This window comes from Balaenoptera musculus, chromosome 16 (genome assembly GCF_009873245.2).
Source record: "Balaenoptera musculus isolate JJ_BM4_2016_0621 chromosome 16, mBalMus1.pri.v3, whole genome shotgun sequence".
Taxonomy (NCBI): Eukaryota; Metazoa; Chordata; class Mammalia; order Artiodactyla; family Balaenopteridae; genus Balaenoptera; species Balaenoptera musculus.
In genome coordinates this window covers 38,885,649-38,906,905 of record NC_045800.1, presented here as the reverse complement: position 1 = coordinate 38,906,905, position 21,257 = coordinate 38,885,649, and the positions used below count along the sequence as shown (strand labels likewise).

The following is a 21,257-nucleotide window of genomic DNA, read 5'->3' as shown; positions in this document are numbered from 1 at the left end:
AGCTTTGAGTCTTTGAATGGTCAGAGCTTGATATGTATGTATGTCATAAATTTGGAATTGGATAAAAAGTACCAGTACCACCAGATGTTAATGACATAATACCTTTCATGTTCTGTGCCTTGAATGTTTTTATTGATGTTGTCTTTACTAATCAAGCATATTTTTTTGTTCATGGAGCCACAGTTCATGTGAGAATATCATTCTCTGCTGATATTTGTGTGTTGTACACCCCTGGTTAGGATTTGCTTTACACTTGGACGGCTTTTATGTTTTTTTGAGTTCCATTTCTTGTGCCAGTATTCTGAATTCTCCCCTTCATTTATTGAGATCTGGGTGGGACCTTAGCGATTATCTAGTCTGGTGTTTCTCAACCCTGCTACACTTTACAAAATATTGATGCCTGGACACCACTCCCAAGAATCTGATTGAATTGGTCTGTGTGGGGTTCTTTAAAAGCTGGGTAAGAGGTTCCTCGGTTCTGCCTGCCTTGAGAACCACTGCCTAGCTTAATTCCTTCCCTCTACAAATGTGGGGCATTGTGACATGCCTGAGGACCTCCAGCTAGCTAGTAACAAATGGGTTTTCTCTACTTCAGAATGCTATTTGCTCTTTTCAGATTTTTTTTTTCAAAAACGCTAGGCCATTTACCAGCTAACGCAGACTTCTGGGATGGCTGCATTCCTCACAGAATATTTAAAATTAAATATTACAGCTGGAATGTTTAAAAGCTTGCCACCCTTGTCCTATTTTAACATTACCTAATGAACAGACAGCTTTCTGGAAAAACCTGGAGATCATTCTTTCTTAGTCAGTTGTTCCTGGCTGTGGTGACAACTTATCCCTGGAAATTTGCCCCATTCCTAAATCACAATTAAGAGAGTGGCTTGTTTTTGTAAGTAGCTTGTGATTCTTGATAATGTAAGTCTCCAGATCTTACTGTTGAACCTGGCACGTTCCAACGGGAATAAATCTAAAAAGATTCCCTTGCCACATTTGATGGCCTTGAATATTAAAGACCCACATTGGAAGAACTCTCCAAAAATCAGCCTGCCTTTCCATTGTGATTTGTCAGTGTAACTCTAACATTTCTAGGAAAAATATATAAGTACCTCATGGGCAGAAATGCTGTCCGTTTATATATTTCATACTTATCATCTGAATTTACTAAGAATGAATCAAATTAATTTATAACCATCTGCCTTTCCCACCCAAGCTAATAAACCTCTTGCCTTGTTTTGTCTGATCATGGATTTTGATCAACTTTATTTATCTCATTGGGTTTAAAAATTAATAATGCATTGCCTTATATGGTACTTATCTTCATAGAGATTATTCATTCTTAATGTAGTAAATGAAAGGAAAAAACAGATTTAATATAGATATTTGACTTAAAAAGATTAGATGACTCAAGCTAATGCAATTCTTTTTCTTCTAATTTATTTTTTATTGCAGTATAATTGATTTACAATGTTGTATTAATTTCAAGTGTACAGATTTCAGGTATAATATATATATATTTTTTTCAGATTCTTTTCCCATATAGGTTATTTCAAAATACTGAGTATAGTTTCCTGTGCTATACAGTAGGTCCTTGTTGGTTATCTATTTTATACATGGTAGTGTGTATATTTTAACCCAAACTCCTAATTTATCTCTCCCCCTGCTAATAATGGCAGTTCTTAAATTAATGGCAAGTTTTCTGATCTACAGTTGGTTTCTTTAGGACAGCAGCTTTCTTTTTGTTTCTTTCTCCTTCTCTCCCTTTTTTGTTAATTAATTAATTAATTAATTTGGTTGCGCCGGGTCTTAGTTGTGGCAGGCAGGCTCCTTAGTTGCAGGATGTGAACTTTTAGTTGCGGCATGCATGTGGCATCTAGTTCCCTGACCAGGGATCGAACCCGGGCCCCTTGCATTGGGAGGGTGGAGTCTTAACCACTGCACCACCAGGGAAGTCCCCCTTCTGTCTCATTTTGAAGTGAATTTGGTTACAGGTATTTTGAAAGCAATGTGCCCATATATATTAAACCTAAAAGAATTAAAATTTTCCTTTTCCTATAGTTCTCCTATAAAACTATCAAGACAGAAAATAAATTTCACCTACAGCAGGTCAGAACACCTTGGAATCAAATATGACACAGTGGACTTCCCTGGTGGCGCAGTGGTTTAGAATCCGCCTGCCAGTGCAGGGGACACGGGTTCGAGCCCTGGCCTGGGAAGATCCCACATGCCTTGGAGCAACTAAGCCGCCTGTGTGCCGTAAGTATTGAGCCTGTGCTCTAGAGCCTGTGAGCCACAACTACTGAATCCCACGCGCCTAGAGCTCGTGCTCCCCAATAAGAGAAGCCACCGCAATGAGAAGCCCACACACCACAACGAAGCGTAGCCCCCACTTGCCGCAACTAGAGAAAGCCCGCACACAGCAACAAAGACCCAACACAACCAAAAAAAAAAGACCCAATGCCTTCTTTAAAAAAAAAAAAAATCTGATACAAAAATGACACACTAAATGGCTTGTCCTCTAGAGAAGAACAAGAAGAAAAGGGAATTCTGCACTAAGCCCTCTCACCAGCCCTGTATAGAATCAGCACCAAGAACTGTCAAGTAAATTGCCTCCCCAAGAAAGCTCTGTGTTTCTCTTCTAGATCATCTTCATTTTTGCAGGCAATATAATTTCGAAATTTTGTAGAGTAGAATCCCTTTATCAAGTTATTACTGGAGAACTATCTGCTATCTTTTTATAGGATAACAACATTATCTACATAATATATAAGGTTTATATTATATGCATGCATGTGGATTGTACTTTGAACCACTTTATGTCTAGGGCCGATTCTAGATCTGTACCTGCCAAAGGATGAACATTAAAAAAATGTGATCACAGAGTTGAGAAAACAATCTCTTTTTTTTTAAGCTATGCTTAGCCTTATGAATATAGATAAGCATTTTAATGTATATTTTAATAATTAATTTTGAAAAGAAAAGATTTGATGGAGCAAAGATTTAAGCAATTAAAAAAAACCCCATAAAACTACGAGAAAAAAATATGGACCTTTTATGATCTCACAGCTGAGAAGACCTTTCTAAGTGTGACACAAATTCAGATACCACACACACACACACAAATACACAAATTTTTAAATTACCTGCCAAAATTTTAAAAAAAATTAAAATCAAATCAAAAGACAAACAACAACCTAGGGGAAGATTTCTAATTCAGAGAAGTTCTGCTTTCCAAAATATACAGCACTCCTACAAATGAGTATTTTAAAAAATCAGCAATTCAATAGAAAAAAAGGTGGAAAAAGAACATGAATTTCACAGAAAAGGAATACAAATGGCTCTTAAACATATGAAAAGATGCTGAATCTCATTATAAGAAATACAAATTAAAAGTATGAGATTGAATTTTTCATCTATCAGATTGGCATGGGTAAAAACTTAAGCCAACATGTTGTATTGGCAAATGTGTGAGAGAAGAAACAGTCTCATACATTGCTAGTGGAGATGTATATTAGTACAATCTCCATAGAGGTGTTTGGAAATATCTATTAAAATTAATATTGAGCATATTCCTTGAACTAGCAATTCAAATTCTGGAAATTTTTCTATAGAGATCTTGCAAATGGGTAAGATGATGTATGTGCAAGGCTATTCTTGGCAACATTTTGTAATAGAGGGTTGGAAACAACCTAAATATCAGTCAATAAGAGGATTCTTTAAGTACATGTTATGGACTATTTTGTTATTATAATATATGCATAGTACAAATTAATTTGCCACTGTTAATAAAGAATGAGTCCCCTAATTATACCAATATGGAAAGATTTCCAAGCATTTTGTTAAGTAAAAAAGGCCTGGTGCAAAACAGTGTCTATAGCCTCTTAACATTTGGGAGAAAAAGGAAAAAAGATGCATATAGTTATAAGTGCATAGAATATCCCTGGAAGAATGCATAGTAAATTAATAGTATTATTGCCTCCAGCAAAGAGAACTGAGTGGCTGGGTAGGAGATTTACTTTTCAAAAAGAGAAAGCTCTATCTATCTATCTATCTATCTATCTATCTATCTATCTATCTATCTATCTATCTAAATAGCAACTGTGAAAAGTCTATGATTTTATCCCAGCTGCAATCTAATAAGTTAACTTGCCATAGTTGCATGGTTGCTGGCAGAAAACAAGACTCCTGAGTCAGAGACAAAGGGCTTTATTACTCATAGCACAGCAATCAGTATGAGCATCAGTGTGTGTTGGTTTCTCTTGCCCCCATCTCCCAAGTGGGTGACATGGGTGCATCTAGATGGATATCCGCACAAGCAGTGAGTTGTATTATAGGAGAGGAACTGTAAGTGAAGGGAACCTGAATCTTTTTTATGATGGGCAGTGGAGAGGCTGACTCTTTGCTCTGGAGGAGACATTATCTCTCTCATCCAAGGCCGTTCACTATGCAAGCATCCTTGAAAAGATAGTATGAAATAAAAGGCAGTTAACACTCTGCACATCAAAAGATGTACAGAGACACAAGAGAACAGTGGAGAATTGTCTGTCTCTTGTTTATTTGTAAATATGTGCATTCATATACATATATGAGGTTTGAAGGCTAACAGTAACTCCTGATCAGATAAATTGTGTGGAGTGTGAACTCATTGGTTATTGTTCAGATTACTAGGCCTGGATCTGGTGTCACTTAATTGCCTCCATCAAAGAATGCTATGTCCATCCACCTCACTATTCCATTATATATATGTGCCACATCTTCTTTATCCATTCATCTGTTGATGGACACTTAGGTTGCTTCCATGTCCTGGCTATTGTAAATAGTGCTGCAGTGAACATTGTGGTACATGTCTCTCTCTTTTTTTTTTTAAATTTATTTTATTTATTTATTATTTTTGGCTGCGTTGGGTCTTCGTTGCTGAGCGTGAGCTTTCTCTAGTTGTGGCGAGCAGGGGCTACTCTTCCTTGCGGTGCGCGGGCTTCTCATTGTAGTGGCTTCTCTTGTTGAGGAGCATGGGCTCTAGGCATGCAGGCTTCACTAGTTGTGGCTCGTGGGCTTCAGTAGTTATGGCTCACGGGCTCTAGAGCGCAGGCTCAGTAGTTGTGGCGCACGGGCTTAGTTGCTTCGCGGTACGTGGGATCTTCCTGCACCAGGGCTCAAACCCGTGTCCGCTGCATTGGCAGGCGGATTCTTAACCACTGCACCACCAGGGAATCCCCCATGTCTCTTTTTGAATTAGGGTTTTCTCAGGGTATATGCCCGCTAGTGGGATTGCTGGGTCGTATGGTAGTTCTATTTTTAGTTTTTTAAGGAACCTCCATACTGTTCTCCATAGTGGCTGTATCAATTTACATTCCCACCAACAGTGCAAGAGCGTTCCCTTTTCTCTACACCCTCTCCAGCATTTATTGTTTGTAGATTTTTTTGATGATGACCATTCTGACTGGTGTGAGGTGATACCTCATTGTGGTTTTGATTTGCATTTCCCTAATGATTAGTGATGTTGAGCATCCTTTCATGTGTTTGTTGGCAATCTGTATATCTTCTTTGGAGAAATGTCTATTTAGGTCTTCTGCCCATTTTTGGATTTGGTTGTTTGTTTTTTTGATAGTGAGCTGCATGAGCTGCTTGTGAAGTAAGTCAGAAAGAGAAAAACCATATGCTAGCACATATATATGGAATCTTAAAAAAAGAATGGTTCTGATGAACCTAGGGGCAGGACAGGAATAAAGATGCAGACGTAGAGAATGGACTTGAGGACACGGGGAGGGGGAAGGGTAAGCTGGGGCGAAGTGAGAGAGTAGCATTGACATATATACACTACCAAATGTAAAATAGATAGCTAGTGGAAAGCAGCTGCATAGCACAGGGAGATCAGCTCGGTGCTTTGTGACCACCTAAAGGGGTGGGATAGGGAAGGTGGGAGGGAGACGCAAGAGGGAGGGGATATGGGGATATATGTATACATATAGCTGATTCACTTTGTTACACAGCAGAAACTAACACAACAATGTAAAGCAATTATACTCCAATAAAGACGTTAAAAAAAAAAAGAATGCTATGGCCACAAACTCCATTCTGCACCTGGTACACTATCTGTAACTACAAGTAATTGGTCAGGAGGGGCCCCAACTGAGAGTGAGAACATGTATGAATCCGCACAACTCATTCTCCCCTACTGTAACAAACAACGGGAGTTGCCACCTTGGGCATTTGTAGTACTCTCAGATTTGGGAACTAGACCCATTGTTTTTCTTTAGCTCTGGAGTGAATACTAAAGAAAGTGCTTCCTTTATTTGGCTTCATTTAGCTCAATTGCACACTGAAATCAGTTTTAGGCCTGTGCTTTGCAAAGTATGAATTGAAAATGGGTGGCGGCGGGGAGGGACTTTCTTGGCTTTGGCACCTGGATAACAAAGTAACCCAGGAACAGGCTTTTATTCATCAATGGAACACACTGGATTTCTGTCTCAGAGTTCAGGGTGGACCAGCAGCAGTCCTGGTGGGTCTGTGGAGGGATGAATTAGCGTCCTGTTGGAAAGGTGCTGAGCCCCTCCTGAGTCACCTTGAATGCCCTCTTTCTGCAGCAGCCACAGCAATGGCCCATATTTTTAAACTTTTTATTTAAGTATCGTATATAATATATGTATATGAATATATATAAATCTTAAGTGTCTGCCTGATGAATTTTCATAAAGTGAACACACTTGTATAACCAGCGCCCACATTAAGAAACAGAATACTGTCCAAATCCCAGAAGCCCCTTCCAGTCATGAACTCTCCCTCTGAAGGTAATCATCTGCTTATTTTTGCCTGGTTTTGAACTTTAGAGTACGAATAGAACTGTATATCATACACGCTGTGTATGGCTTCTCTTGCCTCAAGTTATATTTGTGACAGCCCTCCATATCGTCTGTACTGTTAGTGTGTGGTTGGAATTTGTTCTTTCTCATTGCTGCATAGCAGTTAGGGGTGATTTTGTTCCTCAGGAGACATTTGGCAACATCTGGAGACATTTTCTGGTCATTACAACTGGGGCGAGGGAAAGTTGCTGCTACCCACCCTACAATGCACAAGGCAGCCCTGCAACAGTGGCCTAAAATGTCACTAGTGCTGAGGCTGAGAAACCCTGCTGTATAATAATAATATTCCATCATGTGAATATACCACGATTTATTTACCCACATATTCCTTAGAGCCTCGACTTCAGCATTCATGACCATTGTACAGCTCAGGCCTGGCTTCGAAATTCTTGAAACTATGCTTACCACAGTCTCATCAAAATAAAAAAATTACCAAACAGGATATGCTTTTTACATTTAGGATAAGTGTTAGAATCAAAATGAAATATTATGTATAGTCTTGGTCATAGACAAAAATTGTATATTTTGGAATCACTACAAGAATTTAAACAGATTCTCAATGAGAGAATGAAATGGGCTAAATCAAGTAAAGATGTGAAGGACTATTGTTAAAAACAGCTTTATTGAAGTATAATTTACATATCATAAAATTCACCTAATTTAAATGTACAATGGAAAGATCCCTAGTAAATTTATAGAATTGTGCAGCCCTCACCGCAATCTAATTTTAGAACATTTTCATCACACCAGAAAGATCCCTTGTGCCCATCTGTAGTCACTCCTGTTCCTAGCCTGAGTCCCAAGAAACCAACAGTTTACTTTCTGTCTCCAAAGATTTTCCTTTTCTGGATGTTTCCTACAAATGGAAACATAAAATAAGTGGTCATTTGTGTCTGGCTTCTTTCACTTTGCATAATGTTTTCAAGGTTCATGCATGTTGTAGCAGATATCATTACTTTATTCTTTTTTATGGCTGAATAGTATTCCATTGTAGCTGTGTGTCACATTTTGTTTATCCATTCACAAGTTGATGGACATTTGGGTTGTTTTCAGTAGGGACTGTTATGAAAAATGAACATGGAGGATTTTTCTTTTAATTGAAGTATAGTTGATTTACAATGTTGTATTAATTACTGCTGCACAGCAAAGTGATTCAGCTATATATATATATATTATATATATACATATATTATATATTCTTTTATATTCTTTTCCATTATGGTTTATCACAGGATACTGAATATAGTTCTCTGTACTATACAGTAGACTTTGTTGTTTATCCATTCTATAAATAAAAGCTTACATCTGCTGACCTCAACCTCCCACTCCATCCTTCCCCCAACCCCCTCCCCCTTGGCAACCATCAGTCTGTTCTCTATGTCTGTGATTCTGTTTCTGTTTCATAGATATGTTCATTTGTGTCATGTTTTAGATTCCACATATAAGTGATATCATATGGTATCTGTCTTTCTCTTTCTGACTTACTTCACTTAGTGTGATAATCTCTAGTTACATCCATGTTGGTACAAACAGCATTATTTCATTCTTTTTTATGGCTGAGTAATATTCCATTGTATAAATGTACCACATCTTCTTATCCTTTCATCTGCGATGGGCATTTAGGTTGTTCTCATGTCTTGGCTATTGTCAGTAGTGCTGCTATGAATATAGGAGTGCATGTATCTTTTTGAATTATAGTTTTGTTCGGATATATGCCCAGGAGTGGGATTGCTGGATCATATGGTAGCTCTATTTTTAGTTTTCTGAGGAACCTCCATACTGTTTTCCACAGTGGCTGCACCAACTTACATTCCCACCAACTATGTAGGAGGGTTCCCTTTAACATGCAGGATTTTGAAGCATAGCTAGGTAAATGGCAAACACAAGTAGACTTTTGAAGAAAGGGTATGATTCTGGGTCAGATAATCTGTATTATTTTCAAGGATAATTTGACCAATTAAAAAAAAGAATAGGAAGGGGAAAAGACTGGAGAATGATACAAGGAATATTAGACTTGCAGGAAAAGGAAACCTCTGACATTTACCCATAGAGACCCTAGCACTTTTGAAGGCATTTTATAACCAAGTAGCCTAAACTACAGGGCAGCAAAGCTCTGCCTTAAGGCGAAGGATAATAGATAATTGGTTGCACTAAGAGAAGGTCATTAAACATGCCTCATTTTAGTATCTTATGTTAAAATAAATCATAACTCAAAATGAGTTATCCATTACCAGAATGGATACATATGGGACCAGCATATCCATTAACAAAGCATGGTATAGAGAAAGGGGCACTCAGGTGAAGTCAGGGCTTATACTTCATAGGATTGTGAAGATCACAGACAAAAGCAGCGCGAGAGTACTCTTTAAATCATAAGGCAATCTCTACAGATATTAGGGCTTACCCCTTACTAAACAAAGTAAGACCCCCCAAGGCTAAGCATATGGAAATTGGTCATTGAGAGCCAAAGGAATTACCTAGAGGTAGAATTGACTCCTCTGGAGCTGAATTTGTGCCAAACACCAGTGGAATGGGGAGCTCCCAGAGTAATGAACCCCTAACCCCACCCCCTTCACCTTCACTGAGGGTGTTCAAACAGTGGGAACATATTCTTTAGCCACATGGGATCGTGCGGCTTCATGGAATGGAAGTTGTTCATTTTATTAGACCTGAATAATTACGCAGTAGGTGTAGGTGTGAGGGGTCAGGTGAGAATGGAGAGGGTCAGAACACTTGATATAGACAGGTTCCTTCTCCTTTCCTCCCCTTCTCCTCACTCCCTCCTTCCAAGGCATAACTTTTTTTATATAAATAAACAAAATTCTTAACATAGTAACTAAATCTCTTTTTTTATGCAATAGAATAAACAAGATAAGGGACTTCTCACATTACAAAAAGACATCCTTCTCAAGGATTTGTTTATACAGCATTACATATACAACATTATATACTCAATAAGGCAAAATGAAGCTGAACTGTTTAAAAAATTAAGGTAAAGCAAATCTTATAAGTTTTTTTTCTCATTTTACTAGAAAGGAAGCTAAACTATATCACAAGTTCAAGTTCATATTGTTGGCAAACCTATTAGTGTTTTCCAAGCTTATTTGGCCAATGCCCACTTTTTTGTTCCCACGGAAAACCATAACCTCTCGAGGGACAATCTGGAGAACGCAGTTTGTGAAATGTTGATATGGCCAGACTTCATTTATGGTTCGCGCCTTATTTACATTACAGATTGAACTCTCAAATGAATCAAATTGGTTAGTTTAGATGAGAAATTGAGTAACACTTCATTCCCATTCAACAAACTACCAGATTTTTCTTTCTAGTGCCTCCGATGAGGTAAGTTGGTTCTACTATTACTGACCATAAATAATATGACATCTGGCACCACTCGTCAGCCAATTGCACTGCTGCACTCAAATGAATTATTTGTCTTGAAATCTTACCCTCAACATTCTAATCACCCAATCTAAGTTGAATGAATATTTGTTGTCTTTAGTGTGTGTATATTCAGGCTTAATCTGGCACTCTGGCTGCCAGAAAACACGTAATCTCTGTAAATAACAGAGAAAACAAAATTAAAGTCTAATATTGGAAAATGTAAATGACATCCAAGCTTTTTAAATCATATTTGTATCATGTCATTTCAGAGAAATTCAAGTGTGCATTTGTATCCAGGTTCAACAAATGTCCTGTACGAGAGAGAAAGAGAGAGAGAGAGAGGAAAGAAGGAAGGGGGGGAAGAAGGGAGGGAGAGAGTAGAGACAAGGGGTGGGTGGGGAGGAAAAGAAAACACAAAAACTATACCTTTTGCTTCCCTGATCCAGGTTCCCGTCTTGGGTACCTGGATCAGGGAAGCAAAAGGTATAGTTTTTGTCCATAAAAGATCTGTGTTTGCTTAAGTTTTGTCCATAAAAGATCTGTGTTTGCTTAAGTTTTGCTGAGTTAGTTTGTTCCCGTGGGGCTTAACTGAAGAGCAAAGCATAACACGCAGCACCCCTCCCTGAGTCCTGCTGGCACAAATCAACAAAGGGACAGCTTGTGAGGTAGGTACACAGAATCTGGTTGGCACAGCCTTGAGGCTGATTTTTCCAGTTGAACCAATAAGACCTTTGTTTTTTGAGGCAGATTTAATAAGTAACATCCAAACAGGGCATCTTTATAATGTACACTCCGAGAGGATTTCCCAGGGCTATATAAAACCACCTTAACTCAATGGGAGTCGTTCTCTAAAAGCTTGAGTTGGAGCTTTAAGATTAAGTCCTTAAGATGGAAAGTGCATATGTGATAATCACGCAGAATATTTGTAATAGAGAAAAGTTATGAAGCACGGCATCTAAAAATAGGTTTGAAAAAGAAAGAAAATATTTAGAAAAACAAGCATGAAACGATAAAGAGCAGTCCCACCATCAACGTCAAACCATCTGCCTCAAATGAAGCTACTGCTGATAGTGTCGCTATTAGAAGATACGCAGAGCATCTAAGTGGGGATGGCTGCAGTGCTCCTTTTAGCCTCCTCTACATAGGTAAGTGGAGGGGACTGAGTGAGTCAGAAGAAGGAGGAGTGTAGAGGAAAAACACAGTCAGATTGAGAGGTTGAGAGGGAGAGCCGAGCCATTGACTGTGCCCGGAGTGAAGACGAAGCATCTGGAAGCCTCTCTTGTTCATGCAAGGAATAGGGATAGAGGGTAAGGAGGCTTTTAAGCCCTGAGATGCAGTTTGTGCTTTCTCCACAGATTCTGAGGGTAGTGCAGAGTATTCATAATTGTGTAGTTCCCACATGCAAACTAGGCCCAGAAGCACAACAGTTCAACAAGGTGGGCCTTGTGTATGTCTGAGGGAATAACGCCTCACATCCACTCTGTTTCCATCACCTGACAAGAACCAAACAGAACTCTGTGGTGTAAATTTGCATTAGTGTGCAAAGTAGCTGCATAACGATCCTGCAAAATTGTGGTTGGAAATATTTTGTCTTGGTGTGGATTCATGAAGGTTTAAAAACACGGTCAGGCATAGAGAACAGACTTGTGGTTGCCAAGGGAGAGGGGGTGTGGGAGGGAAGGACTGGGAGTTTGGGATTAGCAGATGTGAACTATTATGTATAGGATGGATAAACAACAAGGTCCTACTGTATATATAGCATGGGATATATTCAATATCCTGTGATAAACCATAATGGAAAAGAGTATATATAAACAAAAAAAAAAGGATGTCAATATGTGTAAAAAAGAAGGCATGATCAGGGAACCAGTCTCACCAAGAGCTACTTTCAGGTTCCTCCACTTACTCAGAAACATTTTGCTTATACTACATAGAAGCAAAAAAGTATGAGTTGATATGCAGCCTGTGCAGCCATTTTGAATCCGTTTATAGTCACATTGTATCCATACATGTCTACAGAATGCAGCAAAATAAAGAGTTGTGGGGTGATCTTAATGCATGATCAGTGAAGACTGAAGCCAGCCCATGGGGTTAATCCGGTTAAAAAAAACCCTAGTCTTTCCCCTCCGGACCTAGATTTTTGCCTTGACTAGCTGGATAATTGTTGCAGGAGTTTCCTTCTGTCTGCCTGTGTGAAAGCAGCCATGGGGTATGTGATTGAATGTAGACAGTTTGTCATTCAAGTTGTAGTTGCGAAGGTAAGCCATGTTCTGTGTGGGTCCTCAAGGAACGGTTTACTTATGCCCATCACAAGTCTAGTTCACGGTGTGACATGTCAGTTGCACATTCAGCTGTCTCAGGAGGTCCACCTTGTCTTTGAACACTACACATTATTTGCTTTGCCTGTTTTTGAGCTCTAGATAAATGAAATCCTACAGTATGTACTCCTTTTGTGTCTGACTTCTTTCAACATTGTGTTTGCAAGACCCATCCTTATTATTGTACGTCATTGTATATTGTTCATTCTCGTTGGTGTTAGCATTTCCATTGTGTGAAACACCGTGATTTACTTACCAGACTACTGTTGAAAGGCAGTTGGGTGTCTTTCAGTATTTATAACAACGCTGTGAGGTAGGTTCTATTATTCTGTCCATTTTGCGGATGGGAAAACTGAGGCTTTGAGCAGCTTTAGAATTCATTTATCTCAAGTCACACAGGCTACTGTGGTCTAGACAAACTTGAGCCCAGGTCGCCTGACCTGAGAGCCCGTGATCTCCACCCTCAATCTATTTCTTTACTGAAGCAGTTCTTTGATCTGTTTTTTGTCTTCTGTCATTTTAACTGATTCAGTTGTGAACCTATGGGAGCTGGACCAGGAGACAAATTTCTGTCACCGGACCACACATGAACTCATCCCTCCCCCTGAGACTAAAGCTTTGTTCCTAGGTCAGGTTTACTGAGCTTAGAGTAAGGGCTTGCCCAGGTGGTTCCAGTAGTACACCTGATGTGTCCAAATCCCTTGTAAATGCTGTGTGTGGTCTCAAGCTGGGCTCCCCACTTCAAAAATATATTTAAAAGCTGAAGAGACTCTTGAGAGGAGAGTGAGCACATCTATTGTGTTAGTATATCTCTGGCTTTAACTGTTTTGGTTCCATGATACATGAAGAAACCTGAGGACTCTTTTGGGGTTTTTTGTTTGTTTTTTCTATATTGAGGATTTTTTTTTTTTCATGTATTGAGCCTTCTCTGGCTGTTTGTAGGAAAAGAAATGTCAGTTCATACTTTATTTTTTAAGAAAATTTTCACAAATGCGTTTTTCTTCCTGTTGCTTCCTGGGAGACCTTCAAGTGGAGGCTACAGATTAACATTGGAGAGAAAGACCAATTTTCTAGCCTTGGGGTCAGGAACCCAGTACAAGGAAGTTTATAGGAGGCCAGTTTTTGGCCTCTGCCTGGATGGAAATGGAGGAGCATAAACGGGACCACCCTCTCCCGAATTCCATCGTTAGTAGTAAATGAGATGTTCTGCTCTTGCGTCTCTGCGTGACCATCTTAGAACAACGCAGAAGTTTGCTGGATCTTTGGTGTGATGACAGGAGAGAATACAGAGGAGACCTGCACCTCCCCTCAGAGGACAGACAATCCCTACCCAGGAAGGCAGTTCATCCACTTTGCTTCCTGCTCTGGAACATACGGGGTAATTTTGACAGCCTTCAGATCTGGATGGAAGTTTTGCTTGTTTGTTTTCGTTTTGTTTTTAAATGAAAAAGTTGATTGTTTATATATGTATAGGTAGGTTTTACAGATTTTTAAAAGGCATTTAATAAAAGTTAAATGTGCGGTCCACCCTCTGTAGAACTTCATCCTTTTCTTCCAGACACTCTTTTCCGCTGTGGAATTTGTGAGCTGTGCTAACCAGAAGAGCAGCAGCTTAAAAAAAAAAAAAGGGCAGTTTTACTCATTGGTGGTTAGAGGGGGAGGGTGCAGCTCTTTAAAAATGTCTGAATTCAGTCTTTCTCCATTTCTGAAACTGCCTTCTCTTCTCCGCAGTGTCTTCATAAAGTCATCCTCACGCCCCACCCCACACCCCCTTGCCCTGCCAGGATTCTGTATTCCATCTCAGCCACTCCCCTAGCCAATGAACCTACTCACCACTAATTTCAAGGTAATGTGGGAAAGCTGTATTTCTTACGATAGAGTATTAGGTCTTGCTGGAAAAAAATATCTAAACTTTGAAAAATATTATGTCTGACGTTTCAGAACTGGCTGTAAAACTCTAGTCTCTTTAGGTAACACATACTGTTCTCCTATAATGTGTTTGTCTTTAGCAGTTAACAGTTTGCAACCAAGACTTTTAAGCTGTCCTTTCCCCCTCTGATTGACGTCAGAGAAGAAGGGCATTCCATTCCTATAAATTATTGAAAATAATTTATAAAGAGACAATTTCATAAATGGAGTATAAAAAAAGAATGAGGCACCGAGACAAACATCTTCAGTGTTCAAATGGCTTATGTATGTAGTAAATGCAAGGCTAGAACTTATTTTCTGAGAAGTAAACCCCTGGTAAGGTGGCAGATAAAATACAAGATTTCCAGTTAAATTTGAATTTTAGATAAACAACAAATAATTTTTTAGTATAACTATGGCCCAAATATTGCATGGGACATACTGTATTTTTATTTGTTAAATCCGGCAACTCTAACAAAAGTTTTCAATATGGTTTCAGCACAATTTCAATCAATTAATATTTTCTGAGCACTTTCTGCCTGATGGTTAGGCTCAGAGGTGGCCTCAGGCAGGCCTTGTGTGTGTGTCTTTCACCATTGTACCCACAGCTTCTAGCACAGTCTTTGGCATATAGTTAGTGCTCAATGAATATTTTTTGAAAAAATTAATCAAAGGAATAAAAGAAATCTAGAATATGATGAATTTATGACATGTGTAACCTAGGTAGGAACACAAGCTCACATATATAACAAGCTAATGTGACTGATGCTATCTTATTTTGGATTTTATCTAGTTAATTTACTTACTAGACTAGCTCATTTATGTAAAGGATCCAGATTCTGAATATGTGAAAGTTTACTCCCACTTTGAAAAGAAGTGATAACCGAACAGGACGTTGAACAACAGTCTTATCTAAATTTAATGCAGTCTTCTTAATTATCTATTTAAAACCGCCCTACTCGACATATTGCTACCTATCTTCTTTCACATACACTTTTGTTCTAATGTTCTAATCAAATAAGTCATGTATCTGTAATACATTTATTTCTGACAGGATTGAATTTGATCAAGAGGAAAACGAATGTGTACTACTAGTCAGGTATAACATTGAGCCATACTATAAAGTAAAAATTATTGATCTGTATTGTTTCTCCAAGGAATTTATAACTCTTTATAACACTTTCATTTATAATAGCACTAAATAAAAAAGTTGATTAATGTAATATTTTTCTAGTGTAAAAATTAGGCATATGGAAACTCTTATTGTTCATTGTTAGTTTCACTATTTTGCAAAATATAATGATATAACACACAAGAAAATTTAATCATAAATTCAGATCTCAGGATTGTAAGGACCTTAAGTATATTATTTATAATTGAAGCTATATATTCTCTCCTCTTTTTTTTTTTTTTAAATATTTATTTATTTGTTTATTTAGCTGCGCCGGGTCTTAGTTGTGGCATGTGGGATCTTCATTGTGGCATGCAGGCTCCTTTAGCTATGGCATGTGGGCTCCTTTAGTTGCAGCATGCAGGATCTAGTCCCTGACCAGAGATCGAACCCGGGCCCCCTGCATTGGGAGTATGGAGTCTTACCCACTGGACCACCAGAGAAGTCCCTTCTCTCTCTCCTTCAGAAGAAAAACCTGAAGAACTATAGAAATTTGCAAGGAACAAAAACCCAACCACTCTTATTTATTCAGACTTCCTTGTGAGACTGACTGAAACAACCCTCTATTTTTCTCACTTGCTTGAAGTTGTACTCAATTGAATTATACGTTCAACCCTACCAGTTGTGTCCAAGCAGTAGTATAACCAGAAAAAGTTGGAGTTCCAATTGAAAGAAAAGACTGATAAATTTAACTATATTAAAAAAAAAAGTATGGCAAGCAACACCATAAATAAAGTTATAAATAACACCATTCACAAAGTCAAAGTACAAAGAACCAGTGGAAAGATTTCCTAATATATAAAGAGTTCCTATAAATCAATGAGAAAAAGACCAACAATGCAATAGAAAAATGGGGAAAGGGTACAAATAAGAGTTTGAAAAATAAATAAAGGAAATACAAACAGTCCTAAACATAACAAAAGGTGTACAACATCACTCATAATAACAGAAATTCAAACTAAAATCATATTGAAATACCATTTTTATCTATCAAATTGGAAGAAATCCAGAAGTCTTGATAATGTACTCTGTGGCAATGCCATCGGGAACCTGGAACTCCCATGTATTGCTGGTGAAAGTATAGATTGGTATAATCTGTAGAGAGTGATTTGATTATATGGATCAATATCACAAATGCCCATACTGATTGACCTAGTAATCTCACTTCTAAGAATTACTCTCATAGACATATATTCACAAGTGAGAAATCAAGGTAATTCATTGTTGCATTGTTTGTAGTGGTACAAACTTGGAAGCCTTTGAAATTTCTACTAAAAGGGAGCTAGTTAAATAAATTATGGTATATCCATACAATGGAACAATGTGCAGGCATAAAATGCACAAGAAAACCCTCTGTATCGACGTGGAAAGATCTGCCAACGTAGATCTGAAGCAACAAGGTGTGTAATAGTGCGGAAAGAAGGGTTAAACAAATAGTATATACATGTTTTAAAATTTACTTCTATTTGTATAAAGAAACTGACAGGATATACAAGAAACTAATAAAAGTGCTTACACATTTTCAGAGGTAGGGAGGGTGGAGATGGGGCAAATGGGTAATGGGCGTGAAAGCAAGACTCTTCTGTATACCTTTTTGTATGTATATATTTAAAGTTTGTGAGTCATGTAGATATTACTTACTTAACAACTAAATAATAAAAAAGAGAATGGCATTGCATCGGCCCAGAAGCAAGAGACAGCTTAAACTCTGTGGGGAACTTCAGGGATTCAGACTGACACCTGTGTGTAGAGTATGAAAATGGAGAGTGTGAGCGATGAGAGGAAAAGATGCAGGAGGTGCCACGGAGGAAGCCTGATCACTGAACTGTGTCAGAGCTAGCAGGTGGGAAGGAGTCAAACCAGAGGAGCAAAGGTGATTTCTAAGTCTTAGAATGAACAAACTCCCTGCAGAGGAGGGAGCCCAGGAATGGATCCGGGGAAGGGCCCAGGTGATTTCTAGGAGCCAGATCTAAGTAGAAAGGAGTGGAGGTCAGGAATATATATAATGAGATAAGCAAGACGCACATCTTCTAGAGCCCAGACTGTATCCTCTGGGGTGTGGGGTGGGGAAGGCTTCTTCTAGGCAGCATTTATGCATTCTCATGCTTTGCCAGCCAGCCCCAAACACATCTTTACCAAGAAGCCATGGTAACTTCCGACAACTTATTTTGCCCCCTGTGGTCTTATTTCTAAACTGTGCTTTTAAGATCCCCAAAGATTGCTCGACTTGGAATAAGAAAACTTGGATCTGAGACGCTGAGTGACCAGCTGTTATGACCTTGGGTAAAACACTTTGAAACTCGCATTTTTGAACCTCAGTTTTGCCATCTGTGAAATAGACATGAGGAGACAAGCCATAGTCTGCTGTTTTGTGAAGCTCAGGTGCAGCTTTAGAAACTCTAAGGTTTCTGTGACAGGTAAGGGACTGATCACTGGCACTATTTTTGTCTATGCTTCAGTCAATAGACACAACTGCACATTCTGCACCTAGATAAGATGGCCATGCACGGTTTCCTCTGTGCTGAGTTTGAAATAGCAGGGCATGAGGAGGTTTCACAGCTGGAAAGTGAAGGAGAATGCCCTGGAGTTTTGAGGGAAATCATATTTCTTTCTACACTACATGTTTCAGGGAAGACTGAACAGAGGGAAGCACTGGGGCAGTCTTCATAATTTTAACTATCATCATCCACTTTATTATTATTATAATTATTTTACTAGTAAGTGAACTATTTTAATTATCATTAATAACAACTATTTGTCTCCTTTTAGCTAACATTTAGTGAGGGCTTAACTACTGGCCAGGCCCTGTGCTGTTTTATGTACATTTTCTTATTTAATCCTCATACGACTTCACTAAGGCAGAAAATGTTATGAAAACCATTCTACAAAAGAAGGAATGGAGTGGTTAAGTAATTTGCTCAAGGGCACGCACCTGGCACCAGAAGAACCAGGATGCCCTACCAGTCACTCTGACGTGGAGCCCATGTTAACCTTTATGCCGTTCTGCTTCTTTAAGGGAATATACATCCAGTTGAGGGTGGGAGCAAGAGCGTCTGTCTTTCTGCACTGTGAGTTTTATTCATATTGTTAAATTCGTCAGACAATACTAACAGGTTTGGCTGCCTCCAAATCTGTAACTCAGCCAAGATTTTGAAAAAATGTTTGACATTCTTATCACCCAATCCTACCACCTGGGCAGCCATGTTCTTCCAAGACTATCTCAGCCCCTGGCCCTCTACCTCTGCCCATGATACACATTTGAATAACGAATCAAATTTTGTGAACTATCATGGGAATGAAAAATTAGTTTGCGTAAAAATACTTAACATTCATTCAGTAAATTCTAAACTCCTATGATATTCTAGGTACATGGATTCCACGACAAATGTGGGTAGAGCAGACTAGCAAGTTCCCAATCTGGTGAAGTAGACAGACATGTCAGTAAATACAATAGTCCCTCCTTATCCGCTGTTTCACTTTCCGCAGTTTCAGTTTCCCGAGTTGAACCATAGTGTGAAAATATTACATGGAAAATTCCAGAAATAAACAAGTTACAAGTTTTAAACTGTGCACTGTCCTGAGTAACATGGTAAAATCTTCCACTGTCCCGCTGCATCCCATCCAGGATGTGAATCATTCCTTTGTCCAGCATGTCGGTGCAGTATAAGCTACCTGCCCATTAATATAGGAAAACACATAGTATGTATAGGGTTCAGTACTATCTGCTGTTTCAGGCATCCACTGGTGGTCTTGGAATGTATTCCCTGCAAATCAGGGGGGACTACTGTGACCATAATTAACATAAGTTCTCTAGTATCGTTAGTGTCTCCTAGATTTGCCGGAGCATTAAAATCACCTGAGGCACTTTTGAAACAAAACTACAGGTTCTTGGGCCCTACCCCAGACCAAATGAATCGGAATCTCTTGGGGAGAGTCCTGGGAATCTGTGTTTTTCACAAACACCCTCTCAGAGTCTTACATCAGAGTCTTAAGTAAGTTTGGGAAAGGAACTATTAGTAGAAACAGGATACTATGGTGTCAGAGGAAGAAGCTAAGTCTGTCTGTGGGTGGGGAGATTAGCCAAAGGCTCACAGCAATGTTTACGCCACACATTCATGAGTGAGTAAGAGACAAATCGAAAGAAGGGCACTCCAAGCAAGGAGAATGTGGGTGAAAGCCCAGAAGAACGGCGTGGGGGGTGCTTGTTCTGGACTGGTGCATGGGGTTTGTGTGACTGGTGCATGGGGTTTGTGTGACTGGTTCATGGAGTTCAAGGCCACAAAGGGCAGTAGGTAAAGCTGAAAAAGGAGGTCATGGCGCCAAATTGAGGTCTCTGGACTTTACCATAGAAGCCAAAGGATTTTAAGCAAGAATTTTACTCTGGGGATTCCCTGGTGGCGCAGTGGTTGAGAATCTGCTTGCCAATGCAGGGCACACGGGTTCGAGCCCTGGTCTGGGAAGATCCCACATGCCGCGGAGCAACTAGGCCCGTGAGCCACAACTACTGAGCCTGCGCGTCTGGAGCCTGTGCTCCGCAACAAGAGAGGCCGTGATAGTGAGAGGCCCGCGCACCGCGATGAAGAGTGGCCCCCACTTGCCGCAACTAGAGAAAGCCCTCGCACAGAAACGAAGACCCAACACAGCCAAAAATAAATAAATAAATAAAATTTAAAAAAAAAAAAAAAAAAAAAAAAGAAATTTACTCTGGTGGCAAAGGAGAGAATAGCTTGAGAGAGATGAGGAGTCCAGTTTGAAGGCTGTCAGGGAGGTTCTCGTGAGTGATTAGCTAACAACAGTGAGATGATTTGAGAGGTATTTCTTAGCTAAAATTGACAGGACTCAGTGATAGATTGATTTTTTTTTTAATGAGGGAGGGGGCAGTAGGATGTCTCCTAGCTTAAATAATAGATAGACATGTGGACCATTACAAATGATGAGGAATATGGGAAAAGGAGTAAGGGGTGATGACAAGAAAATGAATTCTTGTTGATGCTGAGTTTCAGTGGTTCTGGGTGACTATACCTGCTAGGCATTTAAATATTGATATTTGAAGATAGAGATTTTGCAGTCCATAGCATATTGATAGTAGACAAAGCCTTGGGAACAGGTGAGAGTCACTCAGGGATGTATAGGGGAAGGGGGGAAGGGTGCTGGAGAAGAACCCTGATACGTAAAGGGATGTGGAGGAATGTGTGAAGGAGCCCGTGGAGGAGAGGTGAGAAGGCAGAAAAGCACAGGGATAGAATAACATCTTGGAAGCTAAGGAAAGAGGGAGTTTTCCAGAAAAGAGTGGTCAGTGGGATCAAATGGAAGGGAGACATTGTTTTACGGATTCTTGGCTGCTCACTTTCTGCTCCCAGTGCCTTGATTTGGCAACTCTAGTACAGGTTCTACATGAATCTCCAATCCAAGGACTGCGTATGTAACTGACTGGGTATTTTGTATAGCTTAAATTCTTAAGAGAATCTCATTGATTCAGCCCGTGCATTGGTTCCACTTGGGTCCATCCATTACAAGCAGCGATGTCTGGGGAGAGTAGTTGGGGAGGTTGAGTCTGTAGCTGTGGCCAGGCAGACTCACTAAGTAGAGTATGCAGGGGAAAGAGATCAAGTCAGA

General features: G+C 39.3%; 1 protein-coding gene across 5 annotated transcripts in view; it reads left to right on the top strand.

The window, feature by feature from the left end:
- The window catches only part of PAPSS2 (3'-phosphoadenosine 5'-phosphosulfate synthase 2), a 79,655-nt gene that overhangs the window by 14,333 nt on the left and 44,065 nt on the right, over positions 1 to 21,257 (top strand). Inside the window, exon 2 of one of the 5 annotated variants that reach the window (XM_036828485.1) lies at positions 14,294 to 14,408. The exons of the other annotated variants lie outside the window; for them this stretch is intronic. Within the exon in view, the coding sequence (XP_036684380.1) occupies positions 14,382 to 14,408 (27 nt within the window). The 5' untranslated portion in view covers positions 14,294 to 14,381. The remainder of the gene's footprint in view (positions 1 to 14,293; positions 14,409 to 21,257) is intronic. 5 annotated transcript variants of the gene reach the window in all.